Source organism: Schistocerca gregaria, chromosome 6, assembly GCF_023897955.1.
Source record: "Schistocerca gregaria isolate iqSchGreg1 chromosome 6, iqSchGreg1.2, whole genome shotgun sequence".
Lineage (NCBI taxonomy): Eukaryota > Metazoa > Arthropoda > Insecta > Orthoptera > Acrididae > Schistocerca > Schistocerca gregaria.
In genome coordinates, this window is record NC_064925.1 from 460,777,040 (window position 1) to 460,800,542 (window position 23,503).

The 23,503-nt window shown below is 42.0% G+C and overlaps 1 protein-coding gene across 1 annotated transcript in view; it reads right to left on the reverse strand.

The window, feature by feature from the left end:
• Window positions 1–8,285: 8,285 nt before the first annotated feature.
• The window catches only part of LOC126278117 (exosome complex component MTR3-like), a 33,247-nt gene continuing 18,029 nt past the window's right edge, over window positions 8,286–23,503 (reverse strand). The window contains exon 4 of the mRNA XM_049978001.1: window positions 8,286–9,000. Coding sequence (XP_049833958.1) covers window positions 8,680–9,000 — 321 coding nt within the window. The 3' untranslated portion in view covers window positions 8,286–8,679. The remainder of the gene's footprint in view (window positions 9,001–23,503) is intronic.

A 23,503-nucleotide genomic window follows, 5' to 3' on the forward strand; every position in this document is an offset into this window, starting at 1 on the left:
GAAAGTGTTGGCATTGAAAAAGGTTTGTGCTAGGTGGGTTCCTAGAATGTTGGCAGTGACTCACAAAGAAACAAGAAAAACGGTATGCAGCCAATTTTTGGAACAGTACGAGAATGGTGGAGATGAATTACTTGGAAGAATTGTGACAGGTGATGAAACATGGCTCCATCATTTTTCACCAGAGACAAAGAAGCAATCAATGGAGCGGCATCATGCAAATTCCCCCAAGAAAAGAAAATTCAAAACCACACATTCTGCTGGAAAAGTTATGAATACGGTGTTTTTCGATTCGGAAGAGCTCTTGCTTGTGGACGTCATGCCAAGTGGAACCACCATAAATTCAGATGCCTATGTGACGACACTGGAGAAACTTCAAGCTCGACTGAGTCGTGTTCGACCACATCGGCAAAACCAGGATGTTTTGCTGTTGCACGACAATGCATGGCCACATGTCAGTCAAAAAACCATGGAAGCGACCACAAAACTCGGATGGACAACACTGAAACACCCGCCTTACAGTCCTGACCTGGCTGCATGCGAGTATCATCTCTTTGGGAAACTGAAAGACTCTTTTCATGGAGCAAGGTTTGAAGTTCATAACTCCATTGTGCACATTGTCAAACAGTGGCTCCAACAGGTTGGTCCAGAATTTTACCGTGCGGGTTAAGGCGCTGGTTCCAAGATGGCGTAAGGCAGTTGAGAGGGATGGAAATTATGTGGAGAAATGAAAATATTGTTCCTAAAGGATATATCTACACACTGTTAAACTTTCAAACATGTAGCATAAAAGATGGATTTAAAAAAAAAAAAAAAAAATAGTGCCCGTTTCTTTTGGGGTGACCCTCGAAGTAATCTTGTATGGCACCTGTACTGTTCCTCCTGGAAAGACAACTACCCCCACTATGAGCACTGTTTGATTTTCAGTTTACAGACAAGACTACACCTCCCAAGCAATGCCTGTCCAGTTCTCTTAGGTGAGTAGAGAAAATAACTTCACTGGAATTGTGTTTATATAGTGGAACTGTTCTCAGTTTGTTAATTGAGTATTTATTCACAGCTGTTAAGTTAACTATTGTGTGAAACAGCTCAACAGCTGGAGCAGTCAAATGTGTACAACACTGAAGAACCTGTCCATAGTGTGGCATGCTGTCGATTTCATTGTCCCTACTATTACTGTCTGGAATATTGTTCACAGCATGATGTGTATCCAATGCATCACCTTGGCCCCAGCTCTCCCAACATCTGAAGAGACTCGGAGACTTAAACTGCATCTCTCCACAACAGAAGATCACCTAGGTGTTACGGAACTTCAAATATTTCATCATAAGTAAAACAATACATTACAACAGATAACTGAACATGATCAGTCCCATTCCATCAGACATATTCACACCTATCTTGGAAGATACACTGTTTATGTGTGGCAAGTGGCTCCACTCATTGCAGTGCACCCTACAAGTGTCGGCAATTCCTGGACGGAAAAGATTTATCCAGCCTACACAATTAATGGTGAGTGGGGAGGAATGGCTGCAACAAAATTACATGGCATTACAATACATTGCCAACAACAGACATCAGCAAAGTGTCACATTTACCAGTCCAATCCCTCTCCCAACAACACTATATAGGTCATTTACAACATCACATTTACAAATTAATACACACCTTGGCCATTGTTCACTTGAAAGTATTTTACATAAAAGCTTACTTAACAGCTATAATAAATACTAATAATAAACTGAAAATAACTCCACTATATAGACACGAGCCCACGGAAGTTATTTTGTCTATTCATGTAACAGAATGCATTCTATGTAGTGTTAACATATTTTGTGGGAAATAAACACCCCTGGGCATGTCCCTGCACACTGCATCACCAGTGATTCATAAGGTGCGCTGTGGAGGGTAGGCATAACTTTTTAAGACTCCCTGTAGTTGCTTCTGGTATAAAGTAAGGAATCATCTGCTTGATCTTCAGTTTGCAGACCTATAAAGGAGAAGAGCACTAACACAATCCCTCACACTTCTACCCCGCTCATCGGCCCCTTCATCCTGTTGCCACCTGGAACACAATTCATCCTTTAATAAGGCTATATGGCACGTATACTTGGTACACATATTTAATATCTGTTTTCAGCACACTTTATCTATAAATGAACATTAATAGTATACCATTAAAACAATATTTTTAATAATCTAATGATGGAAATCCCAGGTAGGGACATCAACAATGTAGAAAAAGATCAGTTGCTATGTACCATAAAGAAGAGACATTAAGTTGCAGATAGGCACAAATAAAAGGCACTTGCACAAAGCTTTCGGCCACAGCCTTCACCAGCAAAAGAGAAACACACACCATTCATACACACAAGTAAGCACACCTCATGCATGGGGCACATGACCCCCAACTTCAGCAGCTCGGACCAGACGCCAACTACAATACAACATGGGCAGCAATCTGGAGGGGACGGGGAAGGGGGACAGATAGCAGTGTACAGATTGAGGCTGAGAGAAAGGCTGTCTGGTGGTGTATGCAGGGACTAGAATGCCAACAGGCACAGTGTCAGGAGGTAATAGACCAAGGAGGTGGGGGGTAAGGATCGAAAAAGCAGAAGAGAGGAAAAGATGGGCAGCTGCATTAGCAGAGGGTGGTACCCTCTGTCAGTGGACTCTGCCTTCTAAATCCTGGTGTGGTGGTTAAGCTTTTAGTTTGTTCCTTCACTGATTGAACTAACGAAGATGACAGTGAAAATTCCTGGTGGAAAGATTAAACTGCTTGAGGACAAACAACTCACTTTAGAGGCTGAAATAAGCTGCATAAATATTCAGTCAGGTTTTGATAAGATTTCAAACTGGTGCAAAGATTGGCAACTTGCATTAAATGTTCAGAAATGTAAAATTGTGCGCTTCACAAAATGAAAAAAAAGAAAAAAGAAAATAAATGTGATATCTACAACTATAAAATCAATGAATCACTGTTGGAATCGATGAACTCATACAACTATGTGGGTACAACACTTTGTACGGATGTGAAGTGGAATGATCACATAAGCTCAGTTATTGGTAAAGCAGAAGGTAAGACTTCAGTTTATTGGAAGAACACTGGAAACATGTAATCAATCTAAAGAAGAGATTGCTTAAAAATGACTTGTGTGACCCATCCTAGAATACTGCTCAAGTGTGTGGGACCCTTACCAGATGGGACTAACAGGAGGTATTGAAGGGCAGTGCAAATGGTTACTGGTTTGCTTGATCTGTGGGAGTGTGTCACAATGATTCTGAAGGAACTGAACTGGAAGACACTTGAATATATATGTCAACTACCCGAGGAAGTGTGTTAATAAAGTTTCAAAAACTGGCTTTAATTAATGACTCTGGGAATATACTACAATCCTTTATGTATTGCTTGCATAGGAGTAGTGAGGATAAGATTAGAATAGTTACTGCATGCATAGAGGCATTCAAACAAATTGTTCTTCCTGTGCTCCATACATGACTGGAGCAGGAAGAAACTCTAGTAACTTGTTGTTGTTGTGGTTTTCAGTCCTGAGACTGGTTTGATGCAGCTCTCCATGCTACTCTATCCTGTGCAAGCTTCTTCATCTCCCAGTACCTACTGCAACCTACGTCCTTCTGAATCTGCTTACTGTATTCATCTCTTGGTCTCCCTCTACGATTTTTACCCTCCATGGTGCCCTCCAATACTAAATTGGTGATCCCTTGATGCCTCAGAACATGTCCTACCAACCGATCCCTTGTTCTGGTCAAGTTGTGCCACAAACTTCTCTTCTCCCCAATCCTATTCAATACTTCCTCATTAGTTATGTGATCTACCCATTTAATCTTCAGCATTCTTCTGTAGCACCACATTTCGAAAGCTACTATTCTCTTCTTGTCCAAACTATTTATCGTCCATGTTTCACTTCCATACATGGCTACACTCCATACAAATACTTTCAGAAATGACTTCCTGACACTTAAATCTATACTCGATGTTAACAAATTTCTCTTTTTCAGAAACGCTTTCCTTGCCATTGCCAGTCTACATTTTATATCCTCTCTACTTCGACCATCATCAGTTAATTTTGCTCCCCAAATAGCAAAACTCCTTTACTACTTTAAGTGTCTCATTTCCTAATCTAATTCCTTCAGCATCACCTGACTTAATTCGACTACATTCCATTATCCTCGTTTTGCTTTTGTTGATGTTCATTTTATATGCTCCTTTCAAGACCCTATCCATTCCGTTCAACTGCTCTTCCAAAATTACGATGTCATCGGCGAATCTCAAAGTTTTTATTTCTTCTGTATGGATTTTAATACCTACTCCAAATTTTTCTTTTGTTTCCTTTACTGCTTGCTCAAGATACAGATTGAATAACATCGGGGAGAGGCTACAACCCTGTCTCACTCCCTTCCCAACCACTGATTCCCTTTCATGCCCCTCGACTCTTGTAACTGCCATCTGGTTTCTGTACAAATTGTAAATAGCCTTCCGCTCCCTGTATTTTACCCCTGCCACCTTCAGAATTTGAAGGAGAGTATTCCAGTCAACATTGTCAAAAGCTTTCTCTAAGTCTACAAATGCTAGAAACGTAGGTTTGCCTTTCCTTAATCTTTCTTCTAAGATAAGTCGTAGGGTCAGTATTGCCTCACGTGTTCCAACATTTCTACGGAAGCCAAACTGATCTTCCCCGAGGTCGGCTTCTACTAGTTTTTCCATTCATCTGTAAAGAATTCGTGTTAGTACACTCCTGGAAATTGAAATAAGAACACCGTGAATTCATTGTCCCAGGAAGTGGAAACTTTATTCACACATTCCTGGGGTCAGATACATCACATGATCACACTGACAGAACCACAGGCACATACACAGGCAACAGAGTATGCACAATGTCGGCACTAGTACAGTGTATATCCACCTTTCGCAGCAATGCAGGCTGCTATTCTCCCATGGAGACGATCGTAGAGATGCTGGATGTAGTCCTGTGGAACGGCTTGCCATGCCATTTCCACCTGGCGCCTCAGTTGGACCAGCGTTCGTGCTGGACGTGCAGACCGCGTGAGACGACGCTTCATCCAGTCCCAAACATGCTCAATGGGGGACAGATCCGGAGATCTTGCTGGCCAGGGTAGTTGACTTACACCTTCTAGAGTACGTTGGGTGGCACGGGATACATGCGGACATGCATTGTCCTGTTGGAACAGCAAGTTCCCTTGCCGGTCTAGGAATGGTAGAACGATGGGTTCGATGACGGTTTGGATGTACCGTGCACTATTCAGTGTCCCCTCGACGATCACCAGAGGTGTACGGAGAGTGTAGGAGATCGCTCCCCACACCATGATGCCGGGTGTTGGCCCTGTGTGCCTCGGTCGTATGCAGTCCTGATTGTGGCGCTCACCTGCACGGCGCCAAACACGCATACGACCATCATTGGCACCAAGGCAGAAGCGACTCTCATCGCTGAAGACGACACGTCTCCATTCGTCCCTCCATTCACGCCTGTCGCGACACCACTGGAGGTGGGCTGCACGATGTTGGGGTGTGAGCGGAAGATGGCCTAACGGTGTGTGGGACCGTAGCCCAGCTTCATGGAGACAGTTGCGAATAGTCCTCGCCGATACCCCAGGAGCAACAGTGTCCCTAATTTTCTGGGAAGTGGCGATGCGGTCCCCTACGGCACTGCATAGGATCCTACGGTCTTGGCGTGCATCCGTGCGTCGCTGCGGTCCGGTCCCAGGTCGATGGGCACGTGCACCTTCCGCCGACCACTGGCGACAACATCGATGTACTGTGGAGACCTCACGCCCCACGTGTTGAGCAATTCGGCGGTACGTCCACCCGTCCTCCCTCATGCCCACTATACGCCATCGCTCAAAGTCCGTCAACTGCACATACGGTTCACGTCCACGCTGTCGCGGCATGCTACCGGTGTTAAAGACTGCGATGGAGCTCCGTATGCCACGGCAAACTGGCTGACACTGATGGCGGCGGTGCACAAATGCTGCGCAGCTAGCGCCATTCGACGGCCAACACCGCAGTTCCTGATGTGTCCACTGTGCCATGCGTGTGATCATTGGTTGTACAGCCCTCTCACAGTGTCCGGAGCAAGTATGGTGGGTCTGACACACCGGTGTCAATGTGATAGTTCGGTAATTTTCACATCTGTCAACACCTGCTTTCTTTGGGATTGGAATTATTATATTCTTCTTGAAGTCTGAGGGTATTTCGCCTGTCTCATACATCTTGCTCACCAGAAGGTAGAGTTTTGTAAGGACTGGCTCTCCCGAGGCCGTCAGTAGTTCCAATGGAATGTTGTCTACTCCGGGGGCCTTGTTTCAACTCAGGTCTTTCAGTGCTCTGTCAAACTCTACACGCAGTATCGTATCTCCCATTTTGTCTTCATCTACATCCTCTTCCAATTCCATAATATTGTCCTCAAGTACATCGCCCTTGTATAGACCCTCTATATACTCCTTCCACCTTTCTGCTTTATCTTCTTTGCTTAGAACTGGGTTTCCATCTGAGCTCTTGATGTTAATACAAGTGGTTCTCTTATCTCCAAAGGTCTCTTTAATTTTCCTGTAGGCAGTATCTATCTTACCCCTAGTGAGATAAGCCTCTACATCCTTACATTTGTTCTCTAGCCATCCCTGCTTAGCCATTTTGCACTTTCTGTCGATCTCATTTTTGAGACGTTTGTATTCCTTTTTGCCTGCATCATGTACTGCATTTTTATATTTTCTCCTTTCATCAATGAAATTCAATATTTCTTCTGTCACCCAAGGATTTCTACTAGCCCTCGTCTTTTTACCTACTTCATCCTCTGCTGCCTTCACTACTTCATCCCTCAAAGTTACCCATTCTTCTTCTATTGTATTTCTTTCCCACATTCCTGTCAATTGTTCCCTTATGCTCTCCGTGAAACTCTGTACAACCTCTGGTTCTTTCAGTTTATCCAGGTCCCATCTCCTTAAATTCCCACCTTTTTGCAGTTTCTTCAGTTTTAATCTACAGGTCATAAACAATAGATTGTGGTCAGAGTCCACATCTGCCCCTGGAAATGTCTTACAATTTAAAACCTGGTTCGTAAATCTCTGTCTTACCATTATATAATCTATCTGAAACCTGTCAGTATCTCCAGGCTTCTTCCATGTAGACAGCCTTCTTTTATGATTTTTGAACCAAGTGTTAGTTATGATTAAGTTGTGCTCTGTGCAAAAATCTACCAGGCGGCTTCCTCTTTCATTTCTTAGCCCCAGTCCATATTCACCTGCTACGTTTCCTTCTCTCCCTTTCCCTACTACCGAATTCCAGTCACCCATGACTATTAAATTTTTATCTCCCTTCACTATCTGAATAATTTCTTTTATTTGATCATACATTTCTTCAATTTCTTCATCATCTGCAGAGCTAGTTGACAAATAAACTTGTACTACTGTAGTAGGTGTGGGCTTCGTATCTATCTTGGCCACAATAATGTGTTCACTATGCTGTTTGTAGTAGCTTACCCGCATTCCTGTTTTCCTATTCATTATTAAAGCTACTCCTGCATTACCCCTATTTGATTTTGTGTTTATAACCCTGTAGTCACCTGACCAAAAGTCTTGTTCCTCCTGCCACCGAACTTCACTAATTCCCACTATATCTAACTTTAACCTGTCCATTTCCCTTTTTAAATTTTCTAACCTACCTGCCCGATTAAGGGATCTGACATTCCACGCTCCGATCTGTAGAACGCGAGTTTTCTTTCTCGTGATAACGACATCCTCTGAGTAGTCCCCGCCCGGAGATCCGAATGGGGGACTATTTTACCTCCGGAATATTTTACCCAAGGGGACGCCATCATCATTTAATCATACAGTAAAGCTGCATGCCCTCGGGAAAGATTACAGCTGTAGTTTCCCCTTGCTTTCAGCCGTTCGCAGTACCAGCACAGCAAGGCCGTTTTGGTTAGTGTTACAAGGCCAGATCAGTCAATCATCCAGACTGTTGCCCCTGCAACTACTGAAAAGGCTGCTGAGCCTCTTCAGGAACCACACGTTTGTCTGGCCTCTCAACAGATACCCCTCCGTTGTGGTTGCACCTACGGTACGGCTATCTGTATCGCCGAGGCACGGAAGCCTCCCCACCATGGTTCATGGGGGGAAGTAGTAACTTGTACCATGGGATATATCCTCTGCCATGTATCTCACGGTGGTTTGCAGAGTATAAATGTAGATGACAAAGTCTTGAGCAGGAGAACATATAAAAATAAAGAGAGAAGGGAAACGTAAAAGATATATAACTGTTTCAAAATTATTTACTGAAACTTAAGTATAGTTTTATGATTAGGACATCACTACAGTGGTTTTATTACTCAATACTGTTTAGTCTTTACTCTTATTATAGTTACAAATTATTAAAAAAAATTATTACAAAATGTACATCACACCCTATGTATCCCAATAAAAATGTAGCAGTGCATTGTACACTTACAAAATTTGAATAAAACAGTAGTCGCAACAAAGAACTATCCACTCTTGCACAAATGTAATGAGTTCCAATCATAGTTTTGCCTTCCTTTCCACATAGTTACAATCACTAATTCTCTGCTCTGCTTCTACAAATGTTCATGTTTAATGACATCAAGGCAGGAATGAATTAAAGAAGAAGCAGCAGTGATCTCCCTTTTTCATTCAACAAACTATTCTGTCAGCACTCGTATTTAACAGAACGTCCATTTTCTTCTTTGACATCCTTGCAACATGTTTAACTAAACATTGTTTTGAAAGAGGATACACAGCTTCACACAGTTTCATCAGAATATTAATAGCATCAGTAACACTATCAATGTCCATTATTCCACTTTGGGTGTATTCTGATATCTGCTGATGTGTTGGTAACAGAGTAGCTGTAACTGTACCATGGTTTAAGTTGGTCCCATCTTGAGGAGTTGTGTTGCATAAATCTTCCTCTTCAGCTGTAGGATCAGTGAACTTCAGGTCACCATGAATCCCCTGAAAGAAATCCATAATGAGTAAACAATGCTTTATCAATGTGTAAAAGCTATGCTATAAAAGTTTTACGTCACAGTACAGTAAAGTGTGTAAACTTTTAAAACGATCTAGTTCACAGCAGCAAATTATCATTATACTTTTCTTGGAGCACATGAGAAATTTTGTTTGCACAATAAACAGCAGATCTGGGTCCAAACCTCCAAACATCAAGCACTTAAGCAGCTAAGAAATATGTCAATTGTACTTGCCGCTATTTACTTGAAGCAAAGCATAATGGGAGGACTACTGGGAACACATTTCATGACTAATAGTTCCAAACCAACAGATACTGCTTAATTAAAGTTTCTTTAAATTTATAAGGCTGGACAATTTCTTAGCTGAATAAAACTAGGAATATCTCACCTTGTCGCTAAACTGTATCCCACTTACTCACTCTATTAAGGTTATCAGTTTGTCCTATATAACGAATGAGAATGTAGAGCAAGGCATATGAGAGTTCTTTGATACTTCCAGATTCACAATGTAATGGCAGAATGCATTTTCACTACCTAACTTTAAAAACAAATAAAAAAATAAATAGTAGTTTAGATGACAAAAGAGAGACTAGAAATGAAATAGCGAATCGAACTGCATGAACCATCAAGTATGGTTTTGGCTGCAGTTTGCTCATTTTGGTGGGAGTGGTCATTGTGTTAATAATACAAGAAAACTGCTTTTGAAACATGGCCTGATCAGTTACCTAGGAAGTTCTGCTCATACAGTGTCTTTTAATGCCTTTAAGTATTTATTTTTTGGTATGGCATATAATATAATCAAAATAACTACTTCAGGTCTCCATATCACCAAATCTAAAACACAGCCAGAAATCTGCTATTAGCGATACAAAATAGTTGCACAAAAGTGCACCAAATGTCGCACAAGGTATTGGCAGTTACAATGGTAGATCTGACAATAAGTAGTTGCATGGGTGGAGGATGTGTCAGACAAGGTTAAAAGTCTTCAGCATTCCACTTATCAGAATGGAAAAATCAGAGAGAGATACAAACCACTGGATAAGCTACAATTAGGATAGCAATTGCAGCTGCTGAAGGTGAAATCATTTTTTAAAGATAAACAGGGCAGACTGACAACAAGTCCATGGAAATGGCCTGAAGAATAGGTTGTGGCACACCTGGTGATAAGAATATTGTACTAATGCATAAGGACAGGAAAATTTTGCAAAAACAATAATGTAAAAAGACATGAAACTAGAGGTTTTTATTGAAATAATATGAATCAATGATTTTACCAAATACTGTGAAATATATAATGTTTCTGTAAAAATAGTTAAACATCAAAGGTTCAGGACAATGAGCACAAAGTAATGGGGGGATTACCATTTAAGTGCTGGTTAAAAAGACATTGCCCAGTACGCAACCTAGTTAAAATGATCTCATCGCAGGGAGAGGGTGCAGTTGGCCAAGCAGTTGGGCGAGGTTTAATTCTCTGGAGCTTGTTCCCATGAAGGTACAACCAGTGGTGATGCTAAAGTGACACCACCTGCTCACGATGCCACGATGATGGACTGTATTGAGGCGGCATAAGATGAACGAAATTGCAAATGCGTAAACGAAACACCAATACCCTAGTTTTGAATGGGTAAGGGACTGGCAAAAAAATGCAGGAGGGTGCTGTGATCAGCTCCCCAAGAAGTACTGCTGGGCACATGTAACATCAAGGGACCGCGTACAGCGGTTGGCCAGGTAAGAAGTGGGAGGACGAAGCAAGTTTCCTATTGAGCATGAGCCCCAGAAATTTCGTATTTTCAACGAACAGAAGAGCAACAGGTCCACAATGTAAAGATGGCGGAAGAAATCCACTGCACCATCAGAAAGTCACACAAATGGTTTTGTCAATGGAAAAGCAAAAGCTATTGTCAATGCTCCACGAGTAAAGATGATCAAGACAATGCTGAAGACACCACTCAAGGAAACCTGCAAGAGATGGCAAAATCGTCAACGAAAAGGGAGCTGGAGATGCCTGCTATGAGACAGGCCATAACAAGGTTAATGGCAATAGCAAAGAGGACGACACTCAGGATGGAACACTGAGGCACACCGTTTTCCTGAACAAAGTTGTCCAAAAATTTATAAAAGGCCCACTTAGCTGTGCCAGGCAATCTGTAACAGGTTTCAGATAGCCTAGCACAGCTAAGCAGGCCTTTTATAGATTGTTTAATTTAAGGAAGTGTATAGGTAGGATAAGTGCCATTATCCAATTTAACAGACAGTGTTTAGCAGCAAAGGTCATTCCAAATTACGTCTGGTGTTTGTTTCGTAAAAATGCTCATGGCACTGGAAAATACTTAAGAAATACTATGTTATTTTGCCTGCACAATGAGATTCGTTCCTTGTATATTAAAAAAGACTGTGTAAATAAGGAGCTATATATGGCTCATTTGTATTTAGCTGGCATGTTAAAGGGACAATAATTCCAATGGGTTTCTGACCACATCAATGCGTACCTGGATTCATTTAAGCAAAGTCTCACCGAAAATCAGGGTAAAAAGTTGCAGAAGCTTCAAAATTTGAAGCAACGGGGTCCTAATCCTCAAGTCACTGAATGTGATTTAAAATTTTTTTTTTCCAAAGACGTGTAAACATGTAACTTAATCGACATTGTCTTCGATTGGAAATAGAAACGGTTATTGGATAAGGGTTTATCCTATAATACATCACACAAAATATCGCAGCAGCAACTGGATCGGTTGGTCTCCCACACTGTTTCTGCTTTGGATGGAAAACTGATGATGATGGCTCTCAGTGTAATGAAGTGGCTATAGGGGTAAACAAAATAGCAGAGATTTACTCTAACAGCCAAGGTCATCCTAGTGGTAGTTCTCTTATAGCGTCTGAGGAGAACATTGCAGCACGTAGGATCAGTGAAAAGCTCCGGGATAATGGTGCGATTATAGTGCAAGCGGATGAGTCTAAATCGGTCATAGTTATTTCGGAGGAACAGTACGTTGAAAATGTCAAGCATTTTATTGACACCAACCACGTTGAGAAAAGTTATGACCTAACTGCTAAATACGTAGCGAGTACTAAAAAGATGACTAGGAATACAAGTATCTTTCTAAGACTTTTTAATAAGAGATCAATTATTCTGATGAACCCATCGGCTCCTAGACTTCGTGGTGTAATAAAGCTACATAAGGAAGGTTTGCCTATCTGACCCATTATTAACTGCAGGAATTGCCCAGCTGTTCAACTTAAGAAACATTTGGCTGAATATTTGAATAGAAACCTCAAGCATCCAGTAAACTTCAGTATCTCAAATGAAGAGGAATTGATTAGCAAACTTTTAGCCTTGACAGTACCAAAGGGTACTTCCCTGGTTTCATTTTATGTAAAAAATATGTATGCAAGCATCCCAACCGATCAGCTCCATGAAATAATTAGTGAAATTTTTTTAAAAAAATAGTGGCAGACCATTAGAAGAGATAGAAGAGGTATTGCAGCTTCTCGAACTGGTATTAAGTTATAACTATTTTAAACTTGGGGATAGTACATACATCCAAAAACAGGGCTTGGCGATGGGATCTCTAAAGTCTTATTGCCTTGCCAACATTTTTATGACTTTTTTGAGCATAATATGATGGTCGACTTAAGCAGGTACTCTGAAAGGATAATTTTTTGGGCTAGATATGTGGATGACATAATTTTGCTATATAACAGTTCTTTCCAGGATTGTAACGCCTTCCTAGGTGAACTAAACAAAATACACAAGAGGATCCAATTTACTATGGAACAGAGCATTAATGGCACCCTTCCCTTATTAGATCTATTGGTCAAAATCGATGGGAACTCTGTTAATTTTGATTTTTTCAGAAAGCCCACCACTTCTGATGTCGCGATACACAGATCGTCTAATCATCCTATGCAATTCAAAGAGGCCACTGGATGCATAAGGTCCCAAGAAGCCAGGGATCGTGAATTTAAAGTAATACAGTTTATTGCCTTTTCGAATGGATACGATGCAGATTTTGTTGGTAAGATTAACAGTGGTGTATTACGGAAGATAAACATGAAACATAACACTGCTCACACCCCACTCACACCCGGAACATTCACTTCCCTACAACCAGCAAACAGAGGATTAGCTATTGGGCGTAAACTTCACAGGATACCTTTCTATGGTAACATTTCAAGCCGAATTGGCAAATGCTTAAGTTCTAAGGGAATAAATCCGGCCTTTTATACTCCTAAAAACAATGGGCAGAAGTTCAAACACAAGGAGGCTGCAACATGGAATAGTTTTAAGTCGTTGGGGATATGTGATGATTGTGATGCGGAGTACATAGGCCAGGCAGGAAGAAGTTCTGAGACCTGCTTTAAGGAGCACATCTGCGACCCAGGCTCAAAATCGGCCATAGGTACGTATTTACGGGAAACGGGTCACCATATCACCAATGCGGGTTTTACACTTGGAAAGTAAGGGCAACACCCTTAATGTTTTGGAAGAGGTTGAAATCTTCAGAGTTCTGAAGAAATCCCCTTGCTCCTCACTTAATGCCTAGACTGACCTGAGGCACAAAGGTCTTTTGGAAAATTTTGATTACTTAAACAGGTAGCCTTACCCCTATAGCTTACTTGTAGCAGGTTCTGTCCAATATATTTTTGTGTGTACTCCGGGCCTTACGCATTCAGAACCACCACATTTATTATTCTTACGGTTTTACCTAACTGCCTATTTTTTATATTGGCCACATAGTATGGTGTTACACATTAAAAAAAATAGACATAAGGATTTGTTTATCAAATGTCCAGTACCTCCAACTCTTCACACCTTGTACACGTCATCCAGCCTCTGGCAATTCTTGCACCACTGCGTGAACGATTTCCGGGTTTCGGTCAGTCAGGCCATGCCCGCTGCTCCTCTCAACTTGCACGGTATGTTCTGATATGTGTACATGGCCCTAATTCCGCTGTTTGTTCATGCTAATGTTCCGCTCTTCGCCGTTCGTGTTTAGGGGAGTTTTATAAGCATTGTATTTTATTTTTATTTCCTAAGTCATTGTCGCTCCCACCATTTAAAAAAAAAAATTAAATTTTAACTACCGTTTTCACCAGATGAAAGCATATTGGACGTGAATGGTGGGGAGTGGCTACAGGACATTGTTCAATGTTACTATGCAATAAATAGCGTAAGTGAGTACTTTCTTGTTTCATTAAAAAAACTAGCTATTTAAAAGTTTAATTTACACCTCAGAATTGGGGGATCAAATAGTTTATATGAGCTCTTATTATTTTTTGTACAGATTGCCTGAGGATGCACCGGTAAGTGGTGCAAAATCGGTTGCAGATTTAATAAAAATCATTCATACCGCCAGTGCAGAATTTTCTTTGAAACAAATGTCTAAGTCTGGCTGTGGTTGCCCACCCTGCAAAACAACAAGCTGCACTAAGTCTGCCCTGATGGCACCGAAGGATAGAGCGATGTAAATGGTACAAAGGGAAAAGGTGAAGTGAGGAGGGAAAATGCGGACTGCAACAGCTTGCAGTCAGGTGCCATAGAGATGGTCTGACTATGAACGTCATCCCATGTGAGCAGCACGACTCTCCCATGAGGCGGGGAAGGGGGAATGTCAAAGTGGAGCAGAAAGAAATGCGAGGATGCAATTTTGTTTCCTTGGTTCATGGGGGGCACACTTACATGCAACATCAAATTCAGCATCGCAGTTGTAAAATCGCCCAGTGGCCTTGTAGTATCCCTGTCTCCTCCTCCTCCTCCAGCTGTGCAACAAGCCAGCAACTTTCATCTCATGGGGTGAAGTTACTTGCTACACAACCGACCAGCTGGAAAGGACAGAAGGAGTACTCTACTGAAGACTTTTTATGTCCCTTCAGCCAACAAACATCTGAATTGCCATCTTCTACCCACAAAGGCTGCAAGAAATCAAACAAAGGCAAATGGTCTTCTCCTTTGCCAACTCAGAGATCCTCTTCAATCATGTCACCACGTGATACCCTCACCCGGCCGGCCTCTGTGTTGCTGGTGTGCACTCCCAACCATTTGTCTGCCCTGGACTCTGCAGATCGACATAGGGAGAGTGCGGACACCTCTTTAGATCTCATGGAGCTGGACCCTCCAGCATCTGCATCCTGTAGTAGTGAGTCTTCGAAGGCTGGCACTCAGCATCTGCTGTAGTGACACCCCCTTCTTTTTTTCCCTCCTCCCCTTTCCTCGTCAGACTCTCCTCCAGTGGAACATTCACAGCCATAGATAGATCCAACAAAGAGAAATTATGGCTGCTCTTGGAATTGCAGCATCCTTTTGGTGTTGATGGGGAGGCTTGCGTGCCTCAATGATACAGATAGCCGTACCGTAGGTACAACAACAACGGAGGGGTATCTGTTGAGAGGCCAGACAAACGTGTGGTTCCTGAAGAGGGGCAGCAGCCTTCAGTAGCTGCAGGGGCAACAGTCTGGGTGATGGACTGATCTGGCCTTGTAACACTAACCAAAATAGCCTTGCTGTTCTGGTACTACAAACGGCTGAAAGCAAGGAGAAACTGCAGCCGTAATTTTTCCTGAGGGCATGCAGCTTTACTGTATGATTAAATGATGAAGATGTCCTCTTGGGTAAAATATTCCGAAGGTAAAATAGTTCCCCATTCGGATGTCTAGGCGCGGACTACTCAGGAGGACATTGTTATCAGGAGAAAGAAAACTGGCCTTCTACGGATCGCAGCGTGGAACGTCAGATTCCTTAATCGGGCAGGTAGGTTAGAAAATTTGAAATGGGAAATGGGTAAGTTAAAGTTAGATATAGTGGGAATTAGTGAAGTTCGGTGGCAGGTGGAACAATACTTTTGGTCAGGTGAATACAGAGTTATAAATACAAAATCAAATAGGGGTAATGCAGGAGTAGGTTTAATAATGAATAATAAAAAAAAATAGGAGTACGGGTAAGCTACTACAAACAGCATAGTGAACACATTATTGTGGCCAAGATAGACGCGAAGCCCGCGCCTACTACAGTAGTACAAGTTTATATGCCAACTAGCTCCGCAGATGGCGAAGAAATTGATGAAATGTATGAGGAGATAAAAGAAATTATTCAAATAGTGAAGGGAGACGAAAATTTAATAGTCATGGGTGATGGGAATTCAAGCGTAGGAAAAGGGAGAGAAGGAAACATAGTAGGTGAATATGGATTGGGGCTAAGAAATGAAAGAGGAAGCCGTCTGGTAGAATTTTGCGCAGAGCATAACTTGATCATAGCAAACACTTGGTTCAAGAATCATGAAAGAAGGTTGTATACATGGAAGAACACTGAAGATACTAAAAGGTATCAGATAGATTATATAATGGTAAGACAGAGATTTAGGAACCAGGTTTTAAATTGTAAGACATTTCCAGGGGCAGATATGGATTCTGACCACAATCCATTGGTTACGAACTGTAGATTAAAACTGAAGAAACTGCAAAAAGGTGGGAATTTAAGGAGATGGGACCTGGATAAACTGAAAGAACCAGAGGTTGTACAGACTTTCAGGATGAGCATAAGGGAACAACTGACAGGAATGGGGGAAAGAAATACAGTAGAAGAAGAGTGGGTAACTTTGAGGGATGAAGTAGTGAAGGCAGCAGAGGACCAAATAGGTAAAAAGACGAGGGCTAGTAGAAACCCTTGGGTAACAGAAGAAATATTGAATTTAATTGATGAAAGGAGAAAATATAAAAATGCAGTAAATGAAGCAGACAAAAAGGAATACAAACGTCTCAAAAGTGAGATTGACAAGAAGTGCAAAATGGCTAAGCAGGGATGGCTAGAGGACAAATGTAAGGATGTAGAGGCTTATCTCACTAGGGGTAAGATAGATACTGCCTACAGGAAAATTAAAGAGACCTTTGGAGAAAGGAGAACCACTTGCATGAATATTAAGAGCTTTGATGGAAACCCACTTCTACACAAAGAAGGGAAAGCAGAAAGATGGAAGGAGTATATAGAGAGACTATACAAGGGCGATGTACTTGACGACAATATTATGAAAATGGAAGAGGATGCAGATGAAGATGAAATGGGAGATATGATACTGCATGAAGAGTTTGACAGAGCACTGAAAGACCTGAGTCAAAACAAGACCCCCAGAGTAGACAAGATTCCATTAGAACTACTGACAGCCTTGGGAGAGCCAGTCCTGACAAAACTCTACCATCTGGTGGGCAACATGTATGAGACAGGCGAAATACCCTCAGACCTAAAGAAGAATATAATAATTCCAATCCCAAAGAAAGCAGGTGTTGACAGATGTGAAAATTACTCAACTATCAGTTTAATAAGTCACAGCTGCAAAATACTAACGTGAATTCTTTACAGACGAATGGAAAAAATGATAGAAGCCGACGCCGGGGAAGATCAGTTTGGATTCCGTAGAAATGATGGCAATGCTGACCCTATGACTTATCTTAGAAGAAAGATTAAGGAGAGGCAAACCTACGTTTCTAGCATTTGTAGACTTAGAGAAAGGTTTTGTCAATGTTGATTGGAATATTCTCTTTCAAATTCTGAAGGTGGCAGGGGTAAAATACAGGGAGCGAAAGGCTATTTACAATTTGTACAGAAACCAGATGGCAGATATGAGAGTCGAGGGGCATGAAAGGGAAGCAGTGGTTGGGAAGAGAGTGAGACAGGGTTGTAGCCTCTCCCCAATGTTATTCAATCTGTATATTGAGCAAGCAATAAAGGAAACCAAAGAAAAGTTTGGAGTAGGAATTAAAATCCATGGAGAAGAAATAAAAACTTTGAGGTTCGCCGGTGACATTGTAATTCTGTCAGAGACAGCAAAGGACTTGGAAGAGCAGTTGAACGGAATGGACAGTGTCTTGAAAGGAGGATATAAGATGAAGATCAACAAAAGCAAAACTAGGATAATGGAATGTAGTCGAATTAAGTAGGGTGATGCTGAGGGAATTAGATTAGGAAATGAGACACTTAATGTAGTAAAGGAGTTTTGCTATTTGGGGAGCAAAATAACTGATGATGGTTGAAGTAGAGAGGATATCAAATGTAGACTGGCAATGGCAAGGAAAGCGTTTCTGAAGAAGAAAAATTTGTTAACATTGAGTGTAGATTTAAGTGTCAGGAAGTCGTTTCTGAAAGTATTTGTATGGAGCGTAGCCATGTATGGAAGTGAAAAGTGGACTATAAATAGTTTAGACAAGAAGAGAATAGAAGCTTTCGAAATGTGGTGCTACAGAAGAATGCTGAAGATTAGATGGGTAGACCACATAGCTAATGAGGAGGTATTGAATATAATTTTGAAGAAGAGGAGCTTGTGGCACAACTTGGGATCAGTTTGTAGGACATGTTCTGAGACATCGAAGGATCACTAATTTGGTATTGTGATAATTTCACAGTCTGCTTTGATCTCTGTTGGAAGCACTACTCTATCAAACGTGAGAAAAAAAAGAGTGCATGAGGGCACTAAGGGGGCGTCTATCTTTTTTATCACTCGATGCACTGCAATGACACCCTGATCAGAGAGGTATGTTTGGATATCTGCTTTGGCCAGACCATCAAGCAGCCTAGTGTAAATAACACCACGCAAAGAATTCAGCATTCGATGGGCTTCGGCACAAATATGTTAGCACTGGAGGAGTGAAGCTGCAAGCAGTTGCTGTGCTTTTGAATCAGAAGTAGCCTCCAAAAGAAAAGTGGCATTGCGTAAACGAGAGCAGGATTTCACAGGGCCAGCAATTGCATCAACACCTATCTGAATAATAAATTGAATTACTGTAGCGAAGGACTGACCATCTTCAGCATGTGAAACTACAAGGAACTGTGATAGAGCTGGGAGGGTCTTTGAATTGTTAGCCTCATTCCGGGTAGATTTAGGATATGTGGAACTCTTTGCAAAAAAATCTCACGATTACCAGTGTCTCCGACAGTGCGTTCTTTCCAACTGGGGGGGCTTCTTCAGACTGGGGGCGGGGGGGGGGGGGGGGGGGGGGGGGAGTGCATCTGACTCAGGTCACGCCTCCTGAACACCTGGCAGAGGGACCAACAGCAATTTGAGAAAGTAACAGCTCAGGCAATCACCTCTCCCTGGGCCTCGCCTGTACCAGGGGGGTAGGTGCGAACCCTACCTCTCGATCTGGGGCTAGGAACATTACCCAGTCACCTGTTGGACACATGGGCCAGACTTCAGGAGCACATAGGGAGGAAGTAAAAAAAGAGAAACCTAAATACCAAAGCAGAGGAAAGATAGGAGAAGGGGAATGAAGAAAGAAAACAGGAACGAAAAGCTGTGGAGCGATTGTTCTGATATCAGGCTACTGAAAATGCAGAACAAATTCCTAAAACATCCCAGGCATGTTCCCCAAGGGAGGAAAAAGGGATAGTAAGAGTATAGGGAAAAGATTCTGCAAAGGCTGGGGCCCTGTGGTAGCCAAGCAAAAACTCGCCAAAGAGTGGCACTCCCACTGGGAGGAATCTTCAGGTGACAGTTCATTTCAAGTAACAAACTTTGATGTGACAATGAAAGTAGCACCAAAATTAGCAAAAATAATAGAAACTTTGGCAAAATAAATGCTGAATTTGGTGAAACAAACATCGTCAAATTCTGAACGAAAGAAAGCGACACTGAAGATTGCAAAAAGATAACAACATGCTGGATAAAAAATCTCTGAATATTTGGAAAGAGTGTCAAAAAATTATGCAAAAAAGCTCTGTCTTTGGCAAAAACAAAACTGGCTTCAGCATAAAATGATGCCAAATTTAGAAAAAATAGCAACGAGTCTGGCAAAAGGTAACACCAAACGTGGCCATAAAATAAAACTATCTTTTCTGTGCCTACCAGTGTGTGTAAATGCAGGCAATGGAGTGCCTTGAGAAGAGTTCACCAGCTGTCATCTACAGAGACATAGTATTGTAATTTAAAATGGGGGTCTCAATAGTACCAGAATAAGCAGTTCGCTTTTTACAGGTGCCAGAGTGTGGTTCAAAAGAACTGAATGTACATCTATATCTGTCCACTGTAAATCCCTGTGAGGCATATGCCAGAGGGTACTTCCTGTTGTATCACATATTACATTCTCTTGGCCTCTATTTGTGTATGTAGCACATGAAGAATGACTGCTTAAATGTCTCTATGCATGCTGTAATTAGTGTAATCTTAGTTTCCACAGTCCCTACAGAAGCTGTGAAGTTGCTGTTCTCGCAGCTCATTCAAATATTGGTATGTGCCCTTGTTTATCACTGTGGGCAATAAGAGACAGTTAACAGAGTTGCTGGTGAGCAGTCATAATAGATGATTATATAGGTTGGCTGCAAAAATTTGACTTTGAAGTAATTTGCCTTTGGATGATAAGAAAGCTGGTTGCACAAAATGGCTCAAGGTTTAGTTACACTGCTAAACATATAGTTCATTTAACAGCAGTAGCATGTAGTATTCAGTGTAGTTTGGTCATAATGGAAAAAAAGCTAACAGTAAGAATAAAAAGTTACTATCAACCATAAAACTTGTGTCACACAATTAAATCAATTTCACGATTTGTACCACATCTTGGTTCAGTACAAAAGATAAGGGAGAGATCTATGACACAACGGCAATGATAGTATAACAGCACGGAGATTACAGTGATAAATAATGGGCCGAATATACACCCAGATCCTTTATGTACTACTGGTTCTTGAAAGTCTGTAAGTAGACTCTTGCAGAACATCAGCATCTCTCTTCAAGAATCTGTCAGTTCAGATTATGCAGCATTTCCACCATACTCTCCTGCAAGTCAAACAAATCTGTGAGCATTTGTATTGCCCTTCTGTGTATACATTCAATATCACTCTCGCAGTCCTATTTGGTTTGGGTCACACACACTTTAACAACATTATATACACATCAAAAAAAGTTATGCATCAGCTCGGTTCCGAGAGTTCTGGAACTCTTACAGATAATTGGAATAGAGATCAATATAAACATCATTTATGCTCTTTTTATTGCTCATGAAAACCACACAGTGCATGTTGTACCACCATACAGCGAGAACTTCAGAGGTTGTGGTCCAGATTTCTGTACATACTCGTACCTCTAATACCCAGTAGCACATCCTCTTACACTGATGCATGCCTTTATTCGTCGTGGCATATTATCCACAAGTTTATCAAGGCACTGTTGGTCCAGATTGTCCCATTCCTCAATCGCAATTTGGCACAGATCCCTCAGAGTGGTTGGTGCATCACGTCGTCCATAAACAGCCCTTTTTAGTCTATCCCAAATATGTTCATTAGGGTTCATGTCTGGAGAACATGCTGGCCACTCTAGTCGAGCGATGTTGTTATCCTGAAGGAAATCATTCACAAGATGTGCACAATGAGGGTGCAAACTATTGTCCATGAAGACGTATGCCTCGCCAATATGCTGCCGATAAGGTTGCACTATAAGTCGGAGGATGGTATTAACCTATTATACAGCTGTTACGGCGCCTTCCGTGACCACCAGCAGTGTATGTCGGCCCCACATACGGTCACACCAAAACATCAGGGAACCTCCACCTTGCTGCACTCGCTGGACAGTCTGATTAAGGCATTCAGCTTGACTGGGTTGCCCCCAAACACGTCTCCGACGATTGTCTGGTAGAAGGCATATATGACACTTATCGGTGAAGAGAATGTGATGCCAATCCTGAGGGATCCATTCGGCGTGTTGTTGGGCCCATCTGTATCACACTGCATGGTGTCATGGTTGCAAAAAATGGACCTCGGGAGTGAAGCTGCACATCAGCAGCCTATTGCACACAGTTTGAGTCATAACATGATGTCCTGTGGCTGCATGAAAAGAATTATTCAGCATGGTGGCATTGCTGTCAGGGTTCTTCCGAGCCATCATCCATATGTAGTGGTCAGTCACTGCAGTAGTAGCCCTTGGGTGGCCTGGGCGAGGCATCATCAACAGTTCCTCTCTCTCTCTCTCTCTCTCTCTCTCTCTCTCTCTCTGTATCTCCTCCATGTCTGAACAACGTCACTTTGGTTCACTCCAAGACGCCTGGACATTTCCCTTGTCAAGAGCCCTTCCACACACAAAGTAACAATGCGCAGACACGACTGGACCGCGGTATTGACTGTCTAGGCATGCTGAACTACAGACAACACGAGCCGTGTACCTCCTTCCTGGAGGAATGACTGGAACTTATCAGCTGTCCTACCCCATCAGTCTAATAGGTGCTGCTCATGCATGGTTGTTTACATCTTTGGGCGAGTTGAGTGTCATCTCTGAACAGTCAAAGAGATTGTGTCTGTGATACAATATCAAAAGTCAATGTCTATCTTCAGGAGTTCTGGGAACCAGAGTGATGAAAAACTTTTTTTGATGTATGTAAGATGGGGGCACACAAGTGTCTTGTAGGTAAACTCCTTTGAAGACTGACTGCATTTTCCCACTCTCCTACCAACAAACTGAAGGCTGCCACTTGTTTTACTTATAATTCAGCCTATGTGGTCACTCCATTTGAAATCTACATAAATTGTTACAACTAAGTATTTGTGCGAGTTGACTGGTTCGAAATGTGAGACATTGATATTGTAGTTTTAGCTTACAATGTTTTTGCATTTTGTGAGGTGCACTCATTCCCACCTCTATCTCTCACTCACGCACCCACCCAGTCATTCTACCTCACATATCATAAAACAACGGAGAAAATGTGATAGAGGCTACACCAGGGATTAAAACAGAAGTAAAATGACAGAGGAGCTAAAACAACGAACAAGTGTACATGACCGGCTGACCACTTGCAAAAAAACATGGGTGAGCAAGTCACCCTGTTAACACGTTACGAATGTCTCCTTAAATTTTTTTGGTAACAAGTTTGACAAATCACAAAACCATAAAAGTCTCAGCACATTCATTTCAACATCACTTAAAAGAGAGGGCAGGTCTGCTGGCACATCTGCCTCTGCCTCTGCTCTCTGTTCCAAAAATAAAACACGAGCTATAAAATGTGATCTGTACACTACAGACACCAAATAATGGAGGATTGTTGCGCCAGAGCACGAAGCCATATGTCATAGAACTGTGGCCTCAAGCTGAGTGAGGACGACCTCATCCTGCGTTCATAGCTGAACGGAGGTACGCTAAGACCGAGTAGTGGGCTTTAATCTGTCACTTCAGACACTCATCTTCCCATCGATGCATGACTCTGCACCTCAGCCGCATATGCATGCCTCTGTACCTCAACCGTGAGGAGATAGCATGCAGAGAGGTGGCACACTGACATAACTGAGGATCACGACTTACCTCCTTGGCTGCTACATCTGCCATTTCATTCCCTGCAATACCCATGTGCCCTGGTACCCAACAGACACACACCTCCTTCCCCAACCATAGTAGTTGGAGGAGGGTCTCCTGGATGTTCCAGATTACTTTAACTGCTGGGAACAAATGTTGTAAGAGTGAAGGGCACTCAGAGAATCAGAACAGACAAGAAATTTAGCACTTGAAGCATATCTCATCATCTCCTGT